This window comes from Lactuca saligna, chromosome 9 (genome assembly GCF_052625555.1).
Source record: "Lactuca saligna cultivar CGN05327 chromosome 9, ASM5262555v1, whole genome shotgun sequence".
Lineage (NCBI taxonomy): Eukaryota > Viridiplantae > Streptophyta > Magnoliopsida > Asterales > Asteraceae > Lactuca > Lactuca saligna.
Window position 1 is genome coordinate 7169374 of NC_136425.1, and position 27836 is coordinate 7197209.

General features: G+C 35.5%; 1 protein-coding gene and 1 pseudogene across 2 annotated transcripts; both read left to right on the forward strand.

The window, feature by feature from the left end:
- Positions 1-9165: 9165 nt before the first annotated feature.
- On the forward strand, positions 9166-22693 carry LOC145015124 (myosin-9-like; annotated as a pseudogene). The gene is made up of 36 exons (XR_013665754.1): positions 9166-9300; positions 9430-9573; positions 9718-9863; positions 9948-10104; positions 10197-10255; positions 10347-10506; positions 10621-10770; positions 10857-10993; positions 11084-11230; positions 11311-11412; positions 11506-11563; positions 11650-11751; positions 11836-11873; positions 11952-12078; positions 12152-12334; positions 12426-12557; positions 12654-12763; positions 12858-12918; positions 13013-13190; positions 13285-13490; positions 13568-13687; positions 18191-18289; positions 18451-19305; positions 19390-19529; positions 19942-20062; positions 20132-20392; positions 20466-20612; positions 20692-20907; positions 21044-21187; positions 21280-21350; positions 21436-21535; positions 21612-21668; positions 21791-21847; positions 21953-22033; positions 22114-22199; positions 22350-22693. The product of XR_013665754.1 is annotated as a myosin-9-like (transcript).
- A 2964-nt stretch (positions 22694-25657) lies between these two features.
- Positions 25658-26185, forward strand: LOC145015956 (zinc finger protein GIS3-like). The gene has a single exon (XM_078974421.1). It carries the CDS (start codon positions 25658-25660, stop codon positions 26183-26185), a length of 528 nt encoding a protein of 175 aa, XP_078830547.1.
- The last annotated feature ends 1651 nt before the right edge of the window (positions 26186-27836 follow it).

Here is a 27836-nt window from a genome sequence, read left to right on the forward strand (position 1 = left end):
AGTGGGAGACTGTTGGATAAGGTGTCTAAGTCCATAACTATTTCTGGTATGTACTTGACCCGACCCGGCATGGTCCATTTGGGTTGCATGGCACCATGCAATTGGATAGACTAAATGAGAGAAATAACGCTTGGAGATTATTAATATATTATAAGTTCTAATATATTAATAATATTATTTGATTAGTTTGATCAAGAATTAATTTAGAATTAATTAAGTGATCAAAAGATAACTAATTAAATATATGGGTTGATTAAGTAAATCATCCATATCTTGTATAGTGGACTAAAAGGCTCCATGGATCATCAAGTTGGGTTCCACCCATAGGATGCTCCATGGATGCTCCATGGGAGTTACAAACCCATGGGTCATGGAAATGAAGAGTCATGACACATTAGGGTTTAACCCTAGATGTGTCAACACTATATAAGTAATATGATCTCCTCCCAAATCGGTTACACACTAAGAATATAGAGGGCTTGGCCGATTTTGTGAAGTGAGTATTCTCTCATAAGTTCTTCCAAGAGCATTTGGTGTTGTGTGAAGCATTTGAGGCATCACACTTGGGGTGCTAGGCTCACAAGGTTTCAAGGAACACAAGCAACAACAAGGTAAGTTATTCTATCTATACTTTATGTTAAAATTGTTCCCCATGTATGCTAGATAGGAATATAACCTTGGAAATCAACTTTGCATGACAAATTAGACAAACATAGATCCAAGGTTATTAGGGTTGCATGTACACTTAGGAAGTGTTAGAATGCTCAAAACCCATCACTAACAAGTTTGCTTTACGAGATGGTACTCATCTTCATGACAATCATAAAGATTCAGAATAAAGATATGAGCCAAATTGAATGTATGCCAGTAGGAGAATGGAGAAAATTTCAATTAGACAACTGATTCACAATACAAATAAGGAGATGGACATGAAAGGATTACACATGCAAAACACGGCATTATAATAATATTGATTCTACATAGTTAACGATCAAGCACTATATGTCATAATACATATTACCATACACATTAGTTATATAAATACTATCATCCCAAGTATCAGTACAAATACCAAAGCCAAAACAACTATGCACCAAAAATATATAAAGAAAAAGGCAGAAAAGCACCTTGTCTAAGTTCAACAAACCCGTAAACTAACATCCATGATTCAAAAAAATACCCACAACCATACCACTAGCCTCATCCCACACACCATACCTTTCACAACTCGTTGTGCCTACCATGACCACTCGTAGAAGCACCATTACCACCATCACGCTCAACCAACATACGCAACTGATCAACACTTGTCAAAGGAAAAGCAAACTTAGATAAATAGCCATCACAAAACAAAGCTGAAAAGGCTTCTTCCATTTTCTGCATGCATGAAGGGTCATATAATGAAAAATCGGTTTCATGAAGTCCCATCTTAAACTCAATGTTCATCATCTCACAACCTTCTCTCCTTCCAAATTCCACACAAATGGATTGTAGATCACGGTTAGCCTAAAAAAACGATGATTCAGTGACAAGTTTGTCAGCCAACTATGCAACCCCATGCGAAAATACCCAAGACACATTTTCATTCATTTTGCTTAGTTGACCCTCTAGTCCTACAACTCTTGCTTGCAAATCAGTATTTCGCAGGGCGGACTCACTTAGGTCACCTTTTAGCTTCTGAACGTCATGCTCTAGCATATCGATTCTATCTAACAAATTGGTTTTCTCTAACTCGAGAGATGCTAAAGTGGCCTTTAACATCGAAACCTCCTAAAAAACATCATCAAACCCTGCTAGCCTGCTAGAAAATTTTCTTGTTTTTCATAACTAGGGGTGCAAACGAGCCAAGCTACTCGTGAGTTACTCAGGATTGGATCGTTAAAAGCTCGAATCGAAATGGATTTTTAACGAGCCCGATCCGAGCTCGAGCTTAATATTAAGCTTGTTTATTAAACGAGCTCGAGCTCGAGCCTATGTCATAAAGCTCGATTAGGCTCGCGAGCCTAAACGAGCATTTTATATATTAAAATAAAAACATTTTAGTGGAATTATGGATTTAGGGTATTAGTAAACGAGCTTTTTAACGAGCTCAATCCGAGCTTAAGCTTATTTAGACACATCAGATAAAAAACGAATCAAGCCCGAGCCCGAGCCGAGCTTGTATGATTCTTTACGAGCTCGAGCCGAGCTTAGTATAAGAAACCTTGAATCGAGTCGAGATTGAGCTCGAGTCTCATATAACTTAAACGAGCCTGAGCCGAGCCTAGTCAAGCTCGGGCTCGGCTCGGCTTGTTTGCACCCCTATTCATAACGACTAGTTCATTTCTCACCTTATCCACCTTATCCACATTCGGCATGAATTTCTCCAACTCAACAACTTTTCCCACAAGCTCCACATGTCGGTTATGAAACAATTTCACGTTATGAGCAACCCCTTTAGATGACACCACAAACGGCTTAATCAGATCATATATTGTCTTGAACTCATCACGCATGCTACCATTTTCCAAGTGCAACGACTCATTCTCATCAAGCAACAAAATAATATCTTGGCCCAGAACCATATTCTTCAAAAGTGTAACACTTGAATTTGGTATGTTCCCTTTCAACCCTTCTTATTTTTAAAAACATTGCAATTTGGCCCTTGTGGCTAGTATACGGAGCGTACCATAGTGTACGATTGGCGTACTAGCTGAAGTGTGATTGTGGGTTCGAGCCTCGTACGATGGATAGGGGAAAACCCAAATTTTAAGGGCTTATGCCCTATTTAAGCCTCGTTAACTCACCTCCTGGACATTTTAGACCAGCCGCCACCATTTGAAAACCCTGATTCATTCCTTTGCCTTGTGTGGTGCTCTCGTGCTCTTGTTTTGCTCATTAGAGGGCTTTGTGCATCTTGAAGTGGTAGAAGAAGAAGCATGGAAACTCATTCTTTGGAAATGAGCTTAGAGATCCAACTTTAGCACCTTCATTTCGCAGCTATTGAGGTATAAAGTTCAAATCCTGTCATCTCATTTCATAAATTTATTCCTTGGCTTACTTTTTGGTTATTATGGTTCCTTTTTGGCTGGTTTTGTGAGCTAAGGTCATTTATGGAGCTTATCCTTGTAGATATGGGCATATTAAGGGTTTCTTAAGCATAAAGGTGCAATTTTTATGGTGGTTTTGGTGCATGTGTTAAGTCATTTATTAAGTTATTTTGAGCTTTAGAGCCCCATTAAGCCATGCATGCACATAAAGTTGGCAATTTACGTGATAAACTACCTTAGGGAAGTCAGATTAATGATTTGGATTGATGTCTTAATCAAATAAGTGATGAATGAAGAAAGGTGGCTAAACAAGGGAGTACATTGGGCATACAAGCAGGTATGATGCGCGTCTAAGCCCCAAAGCAAGTACGGTGGGCGTACGAGCTGAGTACGCCTCGCGTACTCAACAAATGCGCTTCAGATTGTTTGGGCTCATGGTGTTTGGCTATGTTTGGACTATTGATAGCTATGGCCTTATTGGGCCATCAAAATATTAGTTTGGGCTAATGATATTTATTGGACATTTGGTTGAAGGCCTATGAAAGGGATTTGGGCCCAATTTGGAAAATTGGGCCATAATTGGGATTTGGGTGATTATTTTGGAATTTGGGATTTTGGAAAATTGGATTGGGCCTTGGCTTTGAACCAAGTTGGGTAAGGATAAAAAGGTCTTTTACCCTAGTTTGGATTCTTTGTGTGAACTGGGATTCAATTAATAATTGGATGTTTCCTGTCATTTCTTATCTGAAGGTCGTTGGATGTAAGTCGATTGTGTAAAGGCTTTGGGCCTTAAGGAGGTAAATTTTAGTCCTAGTGGAAGGAGGTAATGATGGTTAATAGATTTAACGCTTGAACTGCATATTGGATCGAAGGGTAGAAAGGGAAAAGTCATAGGCAAGGTTCTTGCATGAAATATGGATTTTTGTTCGAGAAGTGTTTAGTCCAAGATATCTAGATAATATTTTCGGGCTATTCAATAGCTTTATGTGGATATAAAGATCGTCGAAAACGGATTTGGAACGAAGAAGTTATGACTGTTAGAAGTTAAGAAGGTTTTGGGTTAAGCCGAGTACTTTTGGGCGTACTAGGCAAGGGTTGATCGTGGAGGATCAACCTGGTACGCTAGACGTACCAGATGTACGTTGGGTGTACGTGATCAAAACCTAAACCATAATTTCAGGGTTTTTGAGCCCTATTTAAGCTCCATAACTTCCCTAAACCTTTATTTCTTTCAACATCCATCCTGTCTAACCCTAATATCAAAACCCTAGCCCCATTTGTGAGATCCTTGAGTGTTTAAGTGCTTTGGAGTGTTCTTGGTGCATCTTGGAGAAGAAGGAACACATATGAGAAGTGTTTGTTGCATTGGAGCTTGTAGATCCAAATCCTGTTCACCTTGATCTTTCTTCTAGAGGTATGAAGCTTGAATCTTGATGATGCATTTGTTATATCTAGCTAGATTCGGATGTTATGAGTTTTTGCTCACTTGAGGGCATAAAGTTTAAATCTTGAAAGTTTGTGACATTGTTATGGATAAAGTTGGGAACTTTATCCATCTAAATATCATTTTGATTCGGATCTAAAAGTTGGAAACTTGGACTTAATGGATTAAGTAAGAAAGATGCGCTTTTGGTCCCTTTGAAACTTAAAAGAGTAGATCTTTGTTGCTTGGACCATTCTAATGGATAAAGTTGGAAACTTTATCCATTATGGAGCTATTACGAACCATAAAAATGTGATCGTGGTCCTTCCATCCCATCCATGCAAGAGTTGAGATGTCTTAATGGATAAATAAGTTATAGTTTTTGTGTTTGGACCTTTTCTAGCCATGGAAAGTCATAAAGGAGGAAACGTTATGACTTAAGTCGATGTTTTGAGTCTAAATCTGAGATATGGACAAAAGGTCTTAAGGGATTAAGCACTAAAGGAAGGAATTATCATGGACATATGTACGTCGGGAGTACCTAAGAGTACGTTGCGTGTATTGGCCCTTAATCACGTATGATGGGCGTACTCAACTACCTTGGACTTTAACTTTCGTTGATTGTTGACCAAGTTTGATTTTGGGTCAAACTTGAGGATTTTGGACTGTTGAATGAGATTTTATATGGTTTTGGTGTTAGTGGGTTCGCGGGTGCAAGCAATGCAGAAAAATGGATTGTATCACAGTGTTTTAGAGTTTTCGATTCAGGTGAGTTTTCCTCATTGTGCTTGTGGGTCGAAGGCACCAATGTTGACCCACTAGATTATGTATCCTAGTATATAGGATATTGTTATGTTGTAGTGATCTGTTAGATTTGTATCCTGGTATATAGGATGTTGCTATGCGGTAGTGACCTGTAGATCTGTCTGTTCGTCTGCTGACTAGTTATATGTTTATCTGATGCATATGTTGATATAGGTGTTGTTTGTTTTTTTAAACCAAAATGTCTGCAGTTTGTGGACCACATCTGCAATCGTCTGTGACAGAATAGGTGGACAAAATGTCTACAATCTGCAATAAAAAAAGTGTTTGTTTTTAACGTCTGTGGTTGCTGAAATAAACTGATTTTTCAAACATAATTTCATGTCATAAACATAAAAAAACATTTTCAGCAGGGATTGGAGGCGATGAAGAAAGGAAAAGAAGATAGACGATCTTTTATATTTGGGTTAGGTTAAAATGTGGTGCAAAGTCCATTGAAGATAGTGGTTCATGTCTGTGCCAGGAATCGCGCACATATTTTTTGATCTGCGCACTTCCAAAAAACAAACACTATGTGAGGGCATATGTTTGAGCGTTGTCTGCGCAGCGCAAACAACCGTGATTGCACAAATCTGCACAAAAAAAGAAAACCAAACAACCCCATAGTGTGGTTGGGTTGAGACTGTACTGCTTTGTGTTACCAATCAACAATCTCGATGCAATCCGATCGGGAGTTTGTGGGCCACGACAATCCAACCGAAAGGTTATAGGTCAAGGGTAATCTAACCGGGAAGTTGTGGACCCAATATGTAGTATGTGTGACAATCCAACCGTGAAGAAAAAGTTGGGCCATAAAGACTACCCAATTCATTATCCAACAAGTGAAATTACAACGGTGTGATTTCTTTAGAACCAAAAGCGCCTTTAATCATAAATCGAAAATCAATAAACAAAAAAATTTGTGAAATTAAAGATTACCAGCTGAAACAATTAATTTGAAAATTGAAATTAAAAAAAATCATCAATGAAGCTATATGAGAAAAAACATTCTGAAAACTGAAATTAAAAAAAAAAATCATCAACGAAGTTATTCGAGAAAATACATAATGAACTGACTTTACGCAAACCGTAGCAACGCTCCTTTTCTTCCTAGAGTTGATGATCACATCCCCATGAAATCCATAAATTAGTTGATGAAAAGCAAACGGAAATTGAAGATATCATGTGAAATGTACTGATTGTCAATACAACACTTTCATTTACGTGTCTAAAACCCTAATTTTTAGAACGGAACGACGAAATTAGAAACACCCATTGAAAATAACATCGACTAATTCCTCTTACCTCCATCGGAAGCTGGTGGCCATTCCTGTCTTCCGGAGACGCCGATAGTGATTAGGCAGAGGAGGAGGACGGTGCTGAAGGGAGGTAGGAGGTGGAAGCATCGACAAGAACAAATAGGGAGGTAACAGGTGGAGGCGGTGACTATTCTATTCAATCGAAAGCATGTTCTTCAAAAATAGATTAATATGCGTATGAGGCGATGGGAAGTCGGTGTAACAGATGAAGTGACAAAAATCAATAACTGAAGGGCAGAAACTGTCAAACCCTTAAATAAATGTGGTCTAGACTTAAAATGGGTAAACTTTACTGTTCATTAGAGTCCCTTAGATTTAATAAAGAACGAAGAGGGAGGTAGCAGGTGGAGGTGGTGACTATGCTCTATTGAAAGCATGTTCTTCAAAAACAGATAAATATGCGTATGAGGCTGTGGGAAGTCGATGTAACTGATGAAATGACAAAAATCAATAACCGAAGAATAGAAACTGTCAAACCCTTAAATAAATGTGGTCGAAACTTAAAATAAGTAAACTTTACTGTTCACTAGAGTCCTTAGATTTAATAATATATATATATATATATATATATATATATATATATATATATATATATATATATATATATATATATATATATATATATATATATAATATAATACATACAATATATAATAAACTAACGTCACTGGTTTGTCTGTTTACACCATTGTCGACTCATAAACGGTCTAATCTCTCTTAATCTATCGCACCCCCTCTTATAAGTCACTCAAATCCTTCCCCTTTCCCTATTTCCAAAATTATCCAGCAACAGTATTTGATGAATCTACAAAAAAAAATTAGGGTTTTCACCTCTTCGTGGAGCTGCCGACGTGGTTTTCCTTTGGATCTCGATGCTCAATTCCGATGAGATTTTAGCGAAATTCCACCACACATTCCTTGGGCTTCATCTCAAGGATGGCATACTTATTTTTTTTATAGACCGAAATCCAGTTCCCTGTTAATAAGGGATACCTAATATGCTTCCCGATGAAGGTGAGATGTGATTAACACTTTTTGTTTGTTAGATTGTATGCAATATGCGCATGAATTACATTGAAGTTTTTTGCTGTTTAAATATTAGGAATTTTGGTGGATCAAAATCTCCCCTTTTTTATTATGAATTTAGGGTTCGTGAAATTGTGCAAACTTCTACGTTTATGATGTTCATCAATTTCAGTATATATGTTCATATTATTAAGAATCTTTATATAGTTTAATGGTTTGATTTTCTAATTTTTGGTCTATTATATTTTTTAGTTTTAATGTTTGGTTGTGTATGTAGCTAAAGTGAATAACAATTAATTGATGTTAATATAATTTTCTATAGCTATATTATCAGCCATCAAGGATTATGATCTTACAACGCAATGTATGTTTTATCTCATTAGTCATTAGCAATCATAATTTCACACTTGTTATTATCTATGTCATCTGTTCTCTACATTTAGCGAATGAAATTAATAAGCTGAGAATAACATTCTTTTGGAAAATTAAAAATGGTGTGGCTGTGGAAGAGATAGTAAAAAGCTTAGAAACGCTGAATCATAAAATTGTTAGAATGGGATCATATTTTTAGAGTTGGAGCATTATAAACTTTTGAATCATATTATTTCGGATATTAATAATTTATTGGATCATAATAATATGTTTGGATCATAAACTTGTTGGCTGTATGTAGATCACATGTTCTATACGTGTGTTTTACCTCATTAGCAATTTTAATTAAAGAAAGGGTAATATACATCTTCTAAATACCCTGAAGTAGTAGTACACTTGACTTGACATGGTAAGTTGGTCTTTTTGTTGACTTTTTGTGGTATTGACATTCTTAGGGATTTGTTACAACGTCATGAATGAGTTACTGCACTCACTTTCTTATGTTGAAGGAATCCGATATAAGATAGGCGACGGGGATGATGGAAACTTGATGGAGGAGTTTCAAGTAATCCAACTTAAATTTTGATATTCAGATGGTATGAATGCTTCTCATAAACTGTTTTAAGCTTACAATGTTTATGTGTGTCCATATATCAACTATTCTACTTGTATACAAATGATAGTTAGAGCTTCCTGTTTTTTTTTTTTTTTTTTTTTGGCTATCCAACCCCTAATTAACTTATTGGTTAAGAATTATGGTTTACTTTAGGGTAAATTAAACTATGTATTATAGTTATAGATTACACTACTGGATTCAACCTTTTCAAAACCCAAAGGGGGTTGCCCATAGTTAGTCTTTTGTTCACTTTATTCTAATGTGAAGTGTACTACTTCAAGAAGATGTAATATTATAAAATATGGTTTTGCAAATTCAAGCTATTCCAAGATAAATAACATCAGCTAGAAGAATTAGTCCAATATCTTGCACTTTATTTTTAAAAGGTGGATGGAATGTTAATGTGGATGCACTTTGTGTGAGTCAAGGTTAGAGACACCTAATTACAATTAGCCGGGCTCTCTGTGTTGAGAGATAGAGATAGGGGGAAATACACTTGATGGATGATTGTTATACTTATACACAATATCTTGCAATAATGCAAAACTTGTATGAATATTATCAACTTGCTGCATTTTTATGCAGGGTGCTACGACAAATATTATCGTAGGTTCCGAAGTATGGGTTGAAGACCCATCAGTTGCTTGGATAGATGGAGAGGTGTTAAAAATAAATGGAGAGGAAGTTGAGATCCAAACTACTGATGGGAAGAAAGTAAGTTGATTTTCTTTCAGTTTTAAATTCCCTATATATATATATATATATATATATATATTTTTTTTTTTTTTCTGGTAAACAAAGATGGATAATGAATGGTTTTACTCTTTGAATTTGCCATTGAAGGTTGTTGCGAATTTATCAAAAATATATTCCAAAGATGTGGAAGCGACTGCTGGTGGAGTTGATGACATGACCAAGCTTTCTTATTTGCATGAGCCTGGAGTGTTGCAAAATTTAGCTACCAGATATCAGCTGAATGAAATATATGTAAGAAAGATAACCCAACCTGTATTTTATATTTTATTTTTGATTTTTATTTTTGTTCAATCTGGTGAGAGAAAACCATGAACTATACTGCAGCTATGGGGGGCTGTGTCATAATATTATATATCGTATTCTGACATATGGCAGACATATACTGGCAACATCCTTATCGCTGTTAACCCATTTAAAAGATTGCCCCTCTTGTATGATGATAAAATGATGCAACGCTACAAAGGAGCAGCATTTGGGGAGCTAGATCCTCATGTTTTTGCAATTGCAGATTCTGCTTTTAGGTTATCTCCTCACCTCACCTCACACCACCTCTTCTTTTTCTTCAGAGGATTCATTCTTTATTTTATGATGAATGTATCTATCAGGGCAATGGTGAATGAAGGAAAAAGCAACTCGATCTTGGTCAGTGGTGAAAGTGGGGCAGGTAAAACTGAGACTACTAAAATGCTTATGCAATATCTTGCCTTTTTGGGTGGTCGTAAAGGCACTGAAGGAAGAACTGTTGAACAGCAAATTCTTGAAGTAAGCAACTTGATACCTTGGCTTTTATATATGTATATATATTAGTTTTTTTGCTGTATGTTCCTCTTAACTATATGTTGTTATAAATGCAGTCGAATCCAGTTCTGGAAGCCTTTGGGAATGCAAAAACTGTTAGAAATAACAACTCCAGGTGCTGATCACATTATAAAGTTATTGTATGATATGAGTTAATAATAATCACATAGGCTTAAAAATCCTGATATATTTGTATGTAAATGCAGTCGTTTTGGTAAATTTGTTGAGATTCAGTTTGATAAACAAGGGCGAATATCTGGAGCAGCCATCCGCACATACCTTCTAGAAAGATCTCGTGTTTGCCAAATTTCAGATCCTGAACGCAACTATCACTGTTTCTATCTTCTCTGTGCAGCACCTCCAGAGGTTGTTTTACACTTTTACATGCATTGGTTACAATTTACACTTTTCCATGACCAAGGCTTTGGATTTTTATAAAATCAATCGTAACACTATTTTCTAACAACATATTTCATTCAGGAGATTAAGAAATATAAACTGGGAGACCCTAAGTCATATCGGTATCTGAATCAATCAAAGTGCTATGAGCTTGATGATGTAAGCGATGCCCGTGATTATCTTGCCACAAGGAGAGCCATGGCAGTTGTTGGGATGAATGAAAAGGAACAGGTTATAGTAGTATCTTCATATAAAATACTAATTTGCTTTCTTGATAAATCATAATACAAGTGCTATAACATGCTCACCTACTCCAGGATGCAATTTTCAGAGTTCTGGCTTCAATTCTCCATCTTGGAAATGTTGAATTTTCAAAAGGGAAAGAGGTTGATTCCTCCGTCCTCAAAGATGACAAATCCAAATTCCATCTTCAGACAACATCAGAGTTGCTAATGTGTGTTTTCTCCTTTGTCTTCAGATTCAATTAATTTGATGTGTGTGCATCACTAAATAATATATCCTGTTGATCATCATGCTTAATTAGGTGTGATTTTAATGAACTGGAAGATGCACTGCTGAAGCGTGTGATGGTTACCCCTGAAGAAGTTATCAAGAGAAGTCTTAATCCTGAGGGTGCATCTGTTAGTAGAGATGGTCTCGCAAAGACCTTATATTCCCGCTTATTTGACTGGTAGTTTCAGCCTAAATAAATAAATACAACATGGCAATTAAGTCAATTAGATACTATAGCATGGTTATTCATATCTGCAGGTTAGTGGAAAAAATTAATGTGTCGATTGGGCAAGATCCAAATTCAAGATATCTGATTGGGGTTCTTGACATATATGGTTTTGAGAGCTTTAAATCTAATAGGTAATCTTATGTGCTGAAATAATCATCAAGGGCGTTTGAACGCAGCCTTGTTTGTTGATGATTCATTTTTGTCACCATGTTTGGATTGTGCAGTTTTGAACAATTTTGTATTAATTATACTAATGAGAAGCTGCAGCAACATTTCAACCAGGTTTGACTTTTGGTATTTCTGACTTAATGATTGACGATTCTGCTGAATCCCATGATTGGGTTTTTGTTTTGTACTTCCATTCACAGCACGTATTCAAGACTGAGCAAGAGGAATATACCAAAGAAGCAATCGACTGGAGCTACATAGAGTTTATAGATAATAAGGATGTTCTAGATCTTATTGAAAAGGTATTTCATATAATTTGAAAGTGCATTCCATCATGATATGATGATGGCTTCAACATTGGATTAATGCTTAAATTATGATTGCAGAAACCTGGTGGGATTATTGCACTACTTGATGAGGCCTGGTATGTAGTGTTCTTCAGCTTATATGTACTTTTGAAATAACTGCTTGTTAGCTGGTGACATGCTTATTCTGTTTCCAGTATGTTTCCCAAGTCGACTCATGAAACATTCTCACAGAAGCTTTATCAGACATTCAAATCTCATCAACGGTTTTTCAAACCAAAACTGTCTCGCACTGGTTTCACCATTGCTCACTATGCAGGAGAGGTGATTTGAATAGATTTTCTACTCTCTTTCTGTATTTCAAAGCCTCTTATATCTGTTTTCTGTTTGTATTCAGGTTCAATATCAATCTGAGCAGTTTCTAGACAAAAACAAAGATTATGTTGTTCCGGAACATCAAGATATGTTGACTGCTTCCAAGTGCCTTTTTATATCAGGCCTTTTCCCTCCATTGGCTGAGGAGACAACCAAATCATCAAACAAATCTTCTAAGTTCTCATCGATTGGTTCTCGCTTCAAGGTAAGTTTTTCTTTTTAAAAAAAAAAAAAGATCCTTAATGTCATGTTATGCTGGTCATAAGTTGATCTGATCTTTTTGTTAATGCATGCAGTTACAACTTCAGCAGTTGATGGAAACTTTGAATTGCACAGAACCCCACTATATCAGATGTGTGAAGCCAAATAATTTTCTTAAGCCTGGCATCTTTGAGAATGTCAACATTATGCAACAATTACGTTGTGGGGTGAGCACTGATGAGATAATGCAATCGATATATTATAAGCTTTAATAATAGTAAATTCATTAAACATGTAATAATTTTTCTTTTCTTATTACTAAGGGGGTTCTAGAAGCAATTCGCATCAGCTGTGCTGGCTATCCTACTCGCAAGAGTTTTTCTGATTTCGTTACCAGATTCAGCATTCTTGCTCCCGAGGTTAAAAGTGAGAAGTAAGTAAAGACATTTTAACACCACACAACGTTTAAAAACTGATAAATGGTTTTCATTATCAATGTGTGTATAACCTGAGTTATTTCTTTACAGTTATGATCCGAAGGTTGCCTGCAAAAAGATCCTGGCCAAATCAGGGCTTCAGGGATATCAGGTACCAAAAGTTCCTCTTTCTTCTGAATGCAAGATTTCTTTTAGCATTCAGTCAACATTTCTATGAACTAAGTGAAATCTCAATAATTTTGCAGATAGGGAAAACCAAAGTTTTTCTTAGAGCTGGTCAGATGGCTGAATTAGATGCACGAAAAGCACAGAAGCTTAGCAGCACAGCCAAGATTATACAAAGACAGATAAAAACTTACATTGCTAGGAAGTATTTTCTTGCTTTGAGGAAGTCTGCTATTGTCTGGCAGTCATTTTGCAGAAGTATTTCCTTAACTTTCATCTATGCTCAGCTGTATTATATAACTTCTCATCCCAATGACCAATTCTCATTGTGGTGTTATGTTATGTCCACTAGGAAAGCTTGCATGTAACGTGTATCAACACATGAAAAACAATGCTGCTACACTTAAAATACAGACGTTCTACAGGCGACACCTGTCAATGAAGACCTATAACAAACTCAAGCTGTCAGTTGTCCTCTTCCAGGCACGTCTGCGTTCAATGGTTGCTAGTAAACATCTCAGATTCAGAAAACAAAGCAAGGCAGCAACTCGTTTACAAGTCAGGCCCTTGTTTCCTCACATTGGTTATAGATCTAAACCTTTATTATACTTTCTAATAAGAATTTATGGTTGTAGGCCCACTGGCGTGGTTATAGAGACTCTTCATACTATAAGAAACTGATAAGTGCAGCAGTTGTTACACAATGTAGGTGGAAGGGGAGAATTGCTAGGAAAGAGCTTCGGAGACGAAAGATGGTTTGTTTTTTTGTTGCATGTGCTTTATAAGAAAAATGAATAGCTAAGGGTGCGTTTAGTTACGGAAAAAATGGGCCGTTTTCTGGAAAAATTTTCTAAGAAAAATGAGAATTTTGAAAACGCGTCTAGTTCAATAATTTTTATAAATTAGTTTTCCGTTTTCCAAAATTACAAAGAAATTAGAAAATTTTGGAAAACCAATAATCATTGTTTTCCATATTTTTCTAATTCCAAAATTTTTCGAAAATATAAACACACGCCCACCTCTACATACCCCACCCTAACACCCCCAACCCACCCACTCCCAAGACCCACCCCACCCCACAAATACACCCCTACCACCACTACCCTCCATAAACACACACACCCACCCACCTGTCAAAGATATTACTGCAGATTTCATGTTTTAGATTAATCAGCAAAATATCTTTGCTATCGGTCTTCTGTTGTCAATAATTGTAGATAATTTAGTAAACTGATTTATGGAGGCTAGAAATCTGTAATGTAGGCTGATTATTAGCTTGGTTATTCAGTATATATTAAGGATTCTTCTGAATGAGAAAACACATCTTTTTCCCAAAACAAGTCTCTAAATTGTCATGGTATCAAAGCCACAATTCTACAATTCTGATCGGTTTCTAGTCTTTCTTTTCTCACTTAATCCTAGTTTAATATTTTGCTCTTAGTTATTCTTGATCAAGTTCTTGTAGCTTCATGTCTACCATGTCCTCAGAAAAATGTGATGCTTTCTTGGTTCGATTCAGACTCAGCATGGTCATTTCATTTCCAAATTTTTGTCAAAGGGAAGGCCTTATGGGGCCATATTGATGGCAACTCTCCGGTTCCAACTCTTGACAAAGACAAAAACAAGACCCAACATGCCAAATGGGAGGTCAAGGATGCCCAAATCATGACATTGATTATTAGTTCTGTTGAATCCAATGTTGTGTTAAATCATGGCCAGATGTGGGAACACTTGAAGAAACTCTATAGTCAGAACAACACTGCTCAAAGATTTCAATTGAAACATGAATTTGCTCCCCTTCCGACTTTTACTCTTGTTTCATGAATCTTTGGGCTGAATATACAGATATTGTTTATGCCACTTTACCTCCAGAAGGTCTTAGTTATGTTCAAGCTGTGCATGAAACTTCTAAAAGAGATCAATTCCTTATGAAGCTTCGGTTTGATTTTGAAATCACTAGATCCAATCTTATGAGTTGAGACCCGATTCCTTCTTTGGATGCATGCCTCAATGATTTATTCCAAGAAGAACGTCTTCTCACTCAAAATAACTTGGACAAACAGAAATCCACGACGGTTCCTATGACTTATGCAACACAAGGTAAGCCAAGAGGTAGGGATATACGCACAGTTCAATGTTTTTGTTGCAAAGAAATTGGTCATTATGCTTCAAATTGTCCAAAGAAATTCTGTAACTACTGCAAAAAGGATGGCCATTTTATCAAGGAATGCCCTACCAGGCTTCCTAAAAGATCAGAAACATCATATAGTTGGGTCTTCAGGTGCTGGTGGTTCTATGAATACAGCTCATGCAACACAAAATACCCCTACACTACAACCGTAACTCCTGAAATGATTCAACGATTGATCATTTCTGCATTTTCTGCCTTGGGAATATCCGATAAATCTCTTTCACCTACATGATATTTCGACTTTGAAACCTGAAACTATATGAAAAATTCTTCTCATTCTCTTACCAACCTAAAGAAATACACCGGGAATCTTGAAATCCATACAGCTGATGGTAATCACTTACCTATCAGAGCTACCAGTGACATCTCGGCATCCGTAAAAAATGTTTTTATCTCTCCGGGTCTTACTACTAATCTTAATTCTGTTGGCCAACTCGTTGATACTGATTGCAAGGTGGAAATTTCTAAGCTTGGTTGTATTTTGTAGGATCAACAGTCAGGAAAGATGATTGCGAGGGGGACAACTCGTCTTTTTCCTTCTGATTCTCTTTTTTCTTCATATCCAATGCTGCCTTTTGTTGATTGTAATTTTGCTCCTGTTGATTACAAAGTGTGGCACAGGAGTCTTGGACATTCAAATAAACATGTCATTTTTGATTTATTGAAAGCTGGTTTGCCAGGAAATAAAAAAGCGTCATCTTTTGAGAGTTCAATTTGAATGTAGTTCTTGTAAACTCGAAAAAAGTAAATCTTTTCATTTTCCCACTCGTTCATCTAACATAACTCAGCCTTTTGATTTGATACATAGCGATGTTTGGGGTATAACACCGGTTACTTCTCATGCAAATTATAAATACTTCGTTGCCTTTATAGACGATTACAGTCGTTTCACATGGATTTATTTCATGCGTTCTAAAGATGATGCATTTTCAGTTTTCAAGTTGTTCCATGCTTATGTTCAAACCTAATTTTCGGCTCAAATTCAAATTCTTCGATCCGATAATGGGGGATAATACATATCTCATATTTTTCAAGAATTCCTACAAGAAAATGACATAATTTCTCAAAGATTGTACCCTTCAACACCTCAACAAAATAGGGTGGCTGGAAGGAAAAATCACCACCTTCTTGATGTGATTTGTACACTTCTCTTAGAGTCACTTGTACCTGTTAGGTTTTGGTGTGAAGCTCTTTCTAAAGCTGCACACCTTATTAACAGACTCCCTTCTCCTTCGTTGAACCATCTGTCTCCTTTTACTCGATTATTTGGTCGCAACCTGAATTATTCTAATCGTCGTATATTTGGTTGTGTATGTTATGTTCATATCCCCACACATTAACGCTACAAAACTAACAATACAATCTGCCATGTGTGTTTTTCTAGGTTATTTCACTCACCAGAAAGGTTTTCTTTGTTATGAAGTGTGTTGTATTCCGGTTTCAGAAATGTGATCTTTATATGGAATCAATATTTCTTTTCCACTAACAAATATCACGTTTCCCCTTCATTTTCTGCAGTTCTTATATTTGCTGACTATTTTGAAGAACCTTCCTCTTCAAAACCACTATTGGTTTATCATAGACATAAAAACACCATGATAAATCAACCTCCCACACCTCCAACACCCTCCCAATCTAATTCCCTTGCTGCTGATCCAATTTCAACAAGTGAACATGCCACTCACTCGAAGACAAAGTATCTAGGTTAGTAAACCTTCTGATAGGTATGGTTTTTCCAATCATGTATCCTTCACAACCACTTTGTACTCTATTTCCATTCCTTCGCCTTATAAACAGGCAATGGATCATGATTGTTGGAGAAAAGCTATTGAAACAGAACTTTTTGCACTTGAAGAAAATCAAACTTGGGATGTTATTACATGTCCCTCATCTATGAAACATTTGGGTAGAAAGTTTTTATTTTCTTTCGAGTTACATTCTGATGGATCCATTGACAGTTACAAGGCTTGTTTAGTAGTCCTTGAGAACAAACAGGAGTATGGCTTAGACTATGATGAAACATTTGCACCGGTGGCCAAGATGACTATCGTACGGACCATATTAGCCATTGTTGCCTCTCAATCACGGCCTTTACTTTAAATGGATGTCAAGAATGCATTTTTACACGGAGATTTGAAACAAGTTTATATAAAACCACCTCATGGTATGCCTACCTCACCTGGTGATGTTTGCAAAATAAATATGGCTTGAAACAGACACCAAGCGTATGGTTTGAGAAGTTTTGATCCACCCTTCTTGGCTTTAAACAGGCACCAAGTGTATGGTTTGAGAAGTTTCTAATTTTCAGAAACTGAAAATGAAAAAGGAATAAGCTTTAACTAAACGCGTTTTCTAGATTTTCCAATGAAAACTGAAAACAAAAATTGAAAACGGAAAATCGGAAATGAAAATTGTTTTTCCGTAACTAAATGCAACCTAAGTTTTGCCAATTGCAGTTTTTAATGGGATCCGATCAATCTAAATCCATATTATTGTTCTCTCTCTCTCTCTATATATATATATATATATATATATATATATATATATATATATATATATATATATAATAGGGTTTAGTTATTGTGCGAACTAAAAAAGCCTGTGAACTTGCGAACTCATACTCAAATCATCATTTTTCAAAACGAAAAACATCAATCTTCTCCAAATGGTGCGTCTAAGCCATATCAAGGCTAAAAAAAAAAGATTTGACAAATTTTTTTATTTTTTATTTTTTTCAAAATTTTCATGTATGCAGAATCAGCAGTCCATGGACATCTGCAGTTCATATGACTGTTGATTGTGCTCATCAGCAGTCATACAAAAAAAAATGATCAAATCTTTTTTTTTTTTGAACCTAGCTAGATATGGCTTAGGTACACCATTTGGAGAAGATTGATGTTTTTGGTGTTGAACAATGATGAGCTAATTATGAGTTTGCAAGTTTTCACAAATCTTTTGGTTCTCAATAGAACTTGGCTCTCTCTCTCTCTCTCTCTCTCTATATATATATATATATATATATATATATATATATATATATATATATATAAATTTTAAACATATATAGGCGGCAAAGGAAGCTAGTGCACTCCAACTAGTGAAAGATAATCTTGAAAAACAAGTGGAAGAGCTCACATCGCGTTTAGAGTCAGAAAAACGCTTGAAGGTAGTGTTAGTCTATTGTAAACAGTATTCATGTTACCATTAGTGTGGGTGGGTTGTATTTATGATTGCTCGAATATATATATATATATATATATATATATATATATATATATATATATATATATAATTGAATCTGATAAAATAGACCACTGTATGGTGCAGATTGAGTTGGAAGAAGCAAAAGATCGGGAAATTCTCAAAGTGAAGAGCTCCCTGAAAGCCATGCAAAAAGACGTTGATGAAGCAAAATTATTACTTGTAAAGGAACGAGAGTCTACACAGAAAGCAATTCAAGAAAAAGATCAGGAGCTTTTGAAATTACAGAACTCCCTGCAAGCCATGCAGAATAAAGCTGATGAAACAAATGCATTGCTTTCCAAGGAACGTGGTTCTGCCCAGAAAGCAATTCAAGAAGCCAAAGAAGCAAAAGATGAGGAAATTTTGAAATTGCAAAACTGCTTGCAAGCCATGCAGAGTAAATTTGATGCGACGTATGAATTGCTTGTTCAGGAACGTGTGTCTGTAGAGAGAGCAATTGAAGAAGCCACAAGGGAAAAAGTTCAGGAAATTCTGGAATTACAGAACTCCCTGAAATCCATTCAGAATAAATTCGAAGAAACAAATGCATTGCTTCTCAAGGAACGCGATTCTACACAGAAATCAATTCAAGAGGCAAAAGAAGCAAAAGATCAGGAGATTCTGAATCTGCAGAACTCCCTGCAAGCTATGCAGAGTAAACTCGATGAAACAAATGTGTTTCTTGTGAAGGAACGTGAGTCTGCACAGAAAGCAATCGAAGAAGTAAAAGCAGCAAAAGATGAGGAAGTTCTGAATTTGCAAAACTCCATGCAAGCCATGCAGAATAAAATTGATGAAACAAATGCATTGCTTGTTAAGGAACGGGAGTCTGCACGGAAAGCAATTGAAGAAGCATCCTCAGTTGTCAAAGAAATTCCAGTCCGTGTAGAAGACACACAAAAGATTGCTAGTTTGACTTCAGAAGTTAAAAACTTGAAGGTATGTACTCTTGGTTTCCTAGAAATTTCTCTCTCATTGCCACTGCATACTAGTACGTAGTTCTTATGTACTTATGCCATGCAGGCTTTATCAGAGTGGGAAAGACAAAGGGCAGATGAATCTGATAGGAAGTGTAGTGAAGCTCTGGAATCAAGTGAGTATAAGCGGATGCAGTTAGAAGAAACTGAAAGAAGAGTGCTTCAACTCCAGGAATCTTTGGATAGGTATCATTGCTGCAAAATCTTTCATAGTAAGAAAAATTCTCTAGTTAGACTTATGACCCTGAATAAACTTGTTTCTAACCAAATCCAGAATATCAGGCCAGTTCTAACTTTAAAACAAAAATAGGTCCAGTTTGAGTTAATTTAGAGCTAGAATCATATATAAATGATATAAGTGCAACCAACCTCTAGTTCTATTGGTATATAATATTCTCCTTATGCAGACGCATACGTCAGGAAAAATTGGTTTTTGATAGTTTTGCATGTATTGAAAAATGTGCATTATGATATATTATTAGTAACAAATGACTAGCAATATCACACAAAAGTTGTTCATATGCTTTATTTATAGGAAAGTGTTAGTTTTTGTGATGTGTGGTTAGTTTATCAATTGTTGTTGTCTTTGTGCAATTAGGCTGGAGGACAAGCTGGCTGACATTGAGTCACATAATCCAGGTCTTCATCAGCAGCAGGGTTCATCATCACCACTGCCACAGATTAAGAAACTCCAGGAAGGACACTCAAGGTCCTTTAAGGTACTGCTCCTTGTTATTTATCATGTTTTATTTGAAGACAAGTAGGATTACATTGTAAAATTGTAACAGGATCGACATAGCTGTGCCAGTGCAACACACTCGAGAGAAAACTCGGATGTAGAGGAGGGAGTAAAGAAGTGTGGTGATGATCAGAAACAGGAATGCCAGGATCTGGTGAATCGATGCATTGCACAACGGATGGGATTTCCCAATGGCAGACCCATTGCTGCTTGCATCATATACAAATGTCTAAGGAAATGGCGATCCTTTGAAGCCGAAAAAACCACCATTTTTGATCGCATAATCCAAGCCATAGGCCGATCCATTGAGGTAGGTGGTATCACTTATTTATACTAGTTGTTATTTATATAACCTAGCTTTGATTTTTGATAATGGATTGAAGGCACAAGACAACAGTGATGTTTTAGCTTATTGGTTATCCAATGCATCAACACTGCTGCTGCTGTTACAGCATACACTCAAAGCTAGTGGGGATCAGCCACAACATCGGCGCCCAAGATCAGGTCCTCTACTAGTAAAGAGGAATCAGGTAAGGTATATTTTTTTTAGAATAAGATAAAAATGTTGCGAAAAATATGAATGAATGAAATTTGTTGGTTGGTTGACAGAGCTTTCGTGGAAGTGGAAGTGGAAGTCCTCGTGGTGTAGCCATTTCTATAAACGATATTGGTGATAGCTCGCCTGGCGGAAGCCAGCAGCTTGAACCCAAATACCCTGCTTTGCTTTTCAAGCAGCAACTCACAGCATATGTTGAAAAAACATACGGCTTGATACGCGATAATTTAAAAAGAGAGATATCTCCATTACTTGGCTTGTGCATTCAGGTACCCTCCCACTTTTTTCTAATTTACCTGTCTTGGTACACCACAATTGGAAGCCTCTGACATAACCCATGCTCACTCAATCAAACACTGCTGATCTGGTGTTTGTTAAGTTATACATATATGATGTGAAATGTAGGCGCCAAGAATATCCAAAGCAAACTTGTCAAAGGGGGCAGCTCGTGCACTAGCAACTGCTGCTTCTCATGAGATTTTGCTTGCTCAGTGGCAAGGAATCGTCACAAAAATTGGATGCTTGTTAAACACACTCAAGGCTAATTTTGTCAGTTTCTAATTCTATAAACTTATTCTTTGTTAACTACCCTGCCAAAACATTGCTTCATTTGATTTCCATCGATCTTAATTAATGTGTAGGTACCTTCGTTTTTGATTCGCCAAGTGTTCACGCAGATATTCGCTTTCATCAACGTCCAGTTATTCAACAGGTCTCAACTTACAACTTACAACACATGCAGCAAGCTGACCGTTTGGAATTTTAATTTTAATTCTCTAATTTGTCCTTTCCTGCAGCCTTCTACTGAGACGTGAATGCTGCTCTTATAGTAATGGAGAATACGTGAGATCAGGATTGGCTATATTGGAACTCTGGTGCCTCAAGGCAACCGACGAGGTAATATAATTATGTTATATGAATAAAATCATATATATATATTCTTTCCCTTGACTTTAACAACACCAAATCACAGTATGCTGGATCGGCTTGGGATGAGCTGAAGCACATACGACAAGCTATTGCATTCCTGGTATGCATATATGTATAGATATTATTGCTTAATAATCATGTATTATGTAAATACATATATAGCACGTAGTCATCTAATGAAACAAAAGAAACAGAGGTAAGTGGTGATGTTGGTCTTTTTAGGTTACCCAGCAAAAGCCAAAGAGGACGCTGCATGAAATAAGTTATGATCTGTGTCCTGTAAGTGCATGTGCATGCAAACTTTGAGATTTTAATCAATAATTGCATCCATCTTGACTTCAAGTGTTACTTATGACACCTCACCTCACCTGCATGCATGTGCAGATGCTTAGTATACAACAGCTATACAGAATCAGTACAATGTATTGGGATGACAAAAATGGCACGCATAGCCTTTCTCCTGAAGTAACGCTCAATATCCCATATCATTTTATAATAAACCTACTTACTTAAACCAACATCTAACAGTGATCAGTGGCTGACAGGTTATTTCTAACATGAGGATCCTAATGACCCAAGATTCCAATAATGCCATCGCCAACAACTCCTTCTTGCTTGATGATGATTCAAGGTTATATTTTATCATGTTTATCTTCTTTTACTAATTAATAGTAATACCCTTAATTCCTCCATTCTTTGAATTAAATTGTTCCAACATTGCCCTCGCAATAAGCTGTTCTTGCTGACTTAAAGATTGTGATGGGATATGATATGCATGCAGCATACCGTTCTCGACAGATGAGCTGACAAGATCAATGGATCCGATTGGTGTATCGGATATTGACCTCCGCTCCTTCGTTTCAACTCCGGTTTCAGTCTCTTGCAGTGTCCTAGGTAGCGATTCTTTTGTATGATTAATTAGCTTTAGTTATTAACTTATTATAAGCTGTAGTACAGTTGTGTTGTGTAATCAATTAATAGGGGTTTTGAATTTCTAACCACACACATCCCACTCGTATACTATTTCCAGTTTTGTAGATCCTTATATCTAGCCACTTGATAAAACTTCTCTACAGTTCATTGTCAATACTAAATAGCCATGACCCTATATGTGCTTTGTCATGACTCTTGAATTTCTACATCTTGAAATTTTATGATAGATAAAAAAATACATAAAAATAACTAGTGTAGTCACCTAGCTAGGGGTTTATACGAGCCTAGCCAAGCTCGTTTCAAACCTTAAATTTTTGGAACTCCGGCTTGGCTAGCTCATGTATGTTTTAGAAATCCGAGGTTGGCCCAAGTTAAAAAAACCAAAAATGAAAAACCCCACCTCTATTTGACAAGACTTAAGGGGGTGTTTGGGATTTACCAACTAAAAGATCACTAACCTGTAAAATGCCATATTTGACAAAAAAAAAAAAAAAAAAAAAAAAACACCTCAAATGTGAGACATTATCATACCGAAAATCGTTGTAGGGACAAAAGCTTCTTGCAACCAATTATGGGATGTTTATAGCAATAACCCTTGCTTATTTAAAAAAACTTATGTTGTTTAGTAAAATTGCTTATTCAGTGTTAAAACGAAGTTTAAAAAAAACGTATTTTGTTGAGATTATCTAGTAGCAAAATGTAATAAACAGATAAATTATTTTTTAGTATTTGGCAAATGGTGCTTATGTGTGTAATTAGGAAATAACTTATCAAAAACTCCTTAAATAAGTCAATAAGTAAAGAGCAAGTAACTTATCAAAATTTTTTTATGTAAGTCAATAAGTTCTAGTGCCAAACAGTAATAAATTAAAGATTAAAACTGCAAAACTTGAAAATCCATATAAATACTATTTATCAAATTTGACAAAACTATGGGTGAGCATTTGAGCAGACCAGTTTCGAAGAATATTGTGCACCGTGGACCGGACCGGATGAGACTTATCAGGTTCAGGTTCAGTTTTTTCGGTTCTTGGACACGATTGTACAGGTACAACTTTACATGCATACATTACAAGTCGTTAAAACGTATTTTTGGGTTTGATACAACTCGTTAAAACAATTATGTTGTTAGGTTTGATACGTTACAACCCGTTAAAATGAATATAACACCAAAAACAACAAAACTATAGTATACATTCATCTACAAACTCTAAATTACATGTTAGAAAAAATCGCATATCAATTCGACTTAAAACGAATGAGATTTGATTGTTTAAAGAATTTCACAGAATACAAAAGTTTAAATTTTTTCTGAAAAGTTGAAATATTTCAGTCTTGATATCCCAACTTTGAAGGATTGTAATTCGTTGAATATAATATCAAAAACAACAAAATTATAGTCTACAATCATTTACAAACTCTAAACTACACGTTGAAAAAATCACATGTCAATCAAACTTAAAATGAATGCGATATGGTTGTTTAAAAAATTTCATATAATACGAAAGTTCAAATCATGTCCAAAACCGGGTTTTACCCGGAACCGATAAAAAACGGACTGGTTTTGATCAAATCCTAGAACCGAGAACCGGCACTGGGATCCAAAAAATGTATAGGTCCAGGTCCAATCCGGTCCACGGATCCAGATGCTCACCCCTAAAAAAAACCATAAGGGTCGTCTTTTTTATTTGCTCATACATAAATAAATTGTAAAGAAAAAGTCCGTTAAAGTGTAAAACATGTAATTTACTTGGAATAAGGACTAAAGTTGCGAGGGAATCTCTGTAGGGACCAAAACAAAATTGCAGCTGAACTTAAGGACGAAAATGTATATATATATATATATATATATATATATATATATATATATATATATATATATATATATATATATATATATATATATATATATATATATATATATATATATATATATATATATTTTCTATATTAAAGTCCATCTCTGTTAACATTAAATGATAAGTACATCTCTTGTTAACATCAAATGATAAGTACAAACACAAGAGAAACAAAAAAAACCAACAACTCCCCTTAAAAGTTGATTCAACGTTCAATCATTAAACTGGGTTTTTTTTTTTTTTTTTTTTTTTGACATGGATGATGGATCGATGAACATAAAAACCTTTCCGCCTCTTTTTTATTACAATCACCACCGAACAGAAAATTCTTATTTTCTTTGGAGACTAATTAAAAGAAACACTGCTACAAAACATTACGGACTTTTGTTGTTATTTTCAAGAATATTGTAGGTGCTTGCAAATATGCATGCACATTTGTGATGTTTTGATTGAAACGGATAAAAAAAGTTAATAGATTCTTCTAATTTTTAAGTTCTAATTTGATTATTTGATATTAACCCAATATATACACACGAGCAAAGATGTCAGAGTAGCCATTAAGGTCATCCACGTTCAATAGAATAAATTTAAATATAATATAGAGGAGAGAGAAGCATTCAATAGTTGAATAAAATATTTAGTGAAAAATGATGAATTTTTTTAATAATCTACTATAATAAATGAAAATAATTTTACCTATTAATTTTTTAATGAGTTTTGACATTTATGATGTGATATTTTTTAAATAAATAATATCCATATATCAATTTATGATTTTTTTTAATTTTTAAAATTAAAAAACCACATAATACTTTTATATATATATATATATATATATATATATATATATATATATAAACTATCGAATGTAATAAATATTATACTAAATTGCAATTAATATGTTTCTTATTTCAAAATTTCATTCTTTATATCAAAATTCTATTTTTAAAAATACTTATTATTTACATTTTAATATTTTATTTGTTTTAATTGATCCTTGTAATACATGGGTTTTACACCTAGTTTAATTGAATATATATATAGTCTCTTTCCTACTTGTTATTCTATTCAAATTCTCCATGGGTTTAATGCATTGGATTGGAGATAACCAATTGAAAAACTTTATACACAAATACAAAGTCTACAGCCGGCTTAATTAGAAGGATAAATCTTGTTAAAAATACGCTCGACTAATTAAGCTCTTGTCTCATCTCAGTTTCTCCATCCCTATATATAAGGCATCTTCTGCTATTTTTACTTGATTAAAAAGTATATGTAAATTGGAAGCGATACATCAATGGACTCCATCACTATGGATGATCATGAAGATGAAGCTGATCATCAAGAGCAAGATCACGTGGTGTCAGGAGAGAGATTGAGATTGTACGAATGCATATTCTGCAAGCGCGGGTTCACCACAGCACAGGCTTTGGGTGGACACATGAACATCCACAGGAGAGACAGAGCTGCTAAGGGTAGCCCTAATAATGATCTTAGTAATAATAGTAGTATCACAAGTAAGCTACATCGAGACCCTAGTTGCTATGTAGTCCCTAGATTCTATCAGCCGGTTTTCTCAACTCCTAGTGATCCAGAGGGACTGCAGATTCCATATTTTTCATCCACATCATCAAGTACTCACGTGCGACCTATAAACCACGGAAACAATCATCAAGATGTTCATGGAGTGATCGCAAGTCCATCAAGCTTACGCCTTCAGTTTGGCTACAGGTCACATGATCAAAATCCAAAAAGGACCATTAATGGAGGTGGAAATGAAGAAGACGAACTGGATTTGGAGCTTCGGCTTGGCCACGATCCATGAAAATGAAAGCCTTCTTAACTAATATATTAGTTTCATGTGGACTGGCCATCTATTGTTCGAAGTGATGGCCCTCCAAATGTCTTTTTGGTAAAATTTTGGCAAATTAGGAAGCTTTGAATTCCTTAAGGTATAATTAATTTGATGTTTTTGAGGTAGAAATCTTCGTTGTTTTCCATCTTAGTTTAGGGTTGATACGAGTCACAAGATACAATCATTTTTATGTTTTGCATTAATCATATTCTGTAAATGAATAAGCTCTTTTCAGTTTTTGCAATTAGTTGCAACTTATATTATGCTAATTAAATACGCTGCTAAGAGATAGTGTTAAATACACACTAATGATAGTGTTGAGCTAATTCACATGTTAATTAATTAATGTGATTTTCAATACAAAATAGATACTATTATTAGTATTATGTTAAATGACTGACTAATACAAAAGTAAAGAATATATAAATGAAGCAAAGACTAGCAAATAGCTAGAAGGTTATCTTAAAAACACAATAATAACGTAAAATACATTATTTCGTACGTGTGCATTTCACCTAATTGTAAACCTAATCATAATCTACCAAATGCTAGAAAACAATGTGAAATTAACAAATTCATCATTTCCTTTGTCTTAAGTGATATAAATTAAGAATTTGGCATCGAGCTTTTAGAATTTGTACTTTAACTTCCATAAAAATTTCAAATTAAAAAAAAATTTATAATATGTTGAAGAAAATCATGAATTAGCTGTGATGTTTTTATCCTCTTATTTCTTAACGTTTTCTTAGCTTATATTTGATAATTCAAATTGATGTATATATAGATCTTTAAACGATTGGAATGAACGGAGAGAGAAGGAAACCTGATTGGTTCCTATTGAATGTTTACTTTTGTTTTCTTTATGGTATCAGAGTCATCTCTCTAATCGGCTGAGTTCATCATTCAAGTGTCAACATGGCCGAACCTGATGACGTTGGAGGCAACGACAATGATAAAGCCAAAAACCCTTCATCCGATCGTGATTCTCCTTAACATGTTCATCTAATTGATTATCCTCGTCAGATGCACGTGAATGACATTTTGAATGACAATAACTATGCGGATTGGTCAAGAGAGATGAACGATTTTCTCATTGCCAAAAATAAGGTTGGTTTCATCGATGGAACCATCCCAATAGTGGTGGTTTTGTATAGGTGACCATAGTGGCACCGACAACACCTATCATGTCTGTTCACAGTGCAAAATTTTTGATTTTTCCCCCTATTTTCTACTATAAAATGTGCCACCGACAACACCTACTACGAAATCATGTGTTCGTCCCTGCATCCCAAAACCTACAGAAGATCATCTAGAATATAGAGCATGGCTATGCAGTGATGCAATCGTAAAAGGGTCGATCACTACTATCATGGAAAAGGAGATTAGAGACAGTGTAAAGTATGCAACAATAGCTAAGCAGATTTGGGATGATCTCCAAGAAAGATTCAGAAAAGAAAGCGCTTTGAGGGCGTATGAATTGAAGCAAATCCTAACCAATATGCGACAAGAAAAGCACTCTATCTCTTCCTACTTCTCCGACACACTAGAAACTAGGGGAAATGGCTAATAATTAAAGAATATCGAGAGAGAATAGTGTGGAGGGGTGAGGAATGATCAGGAG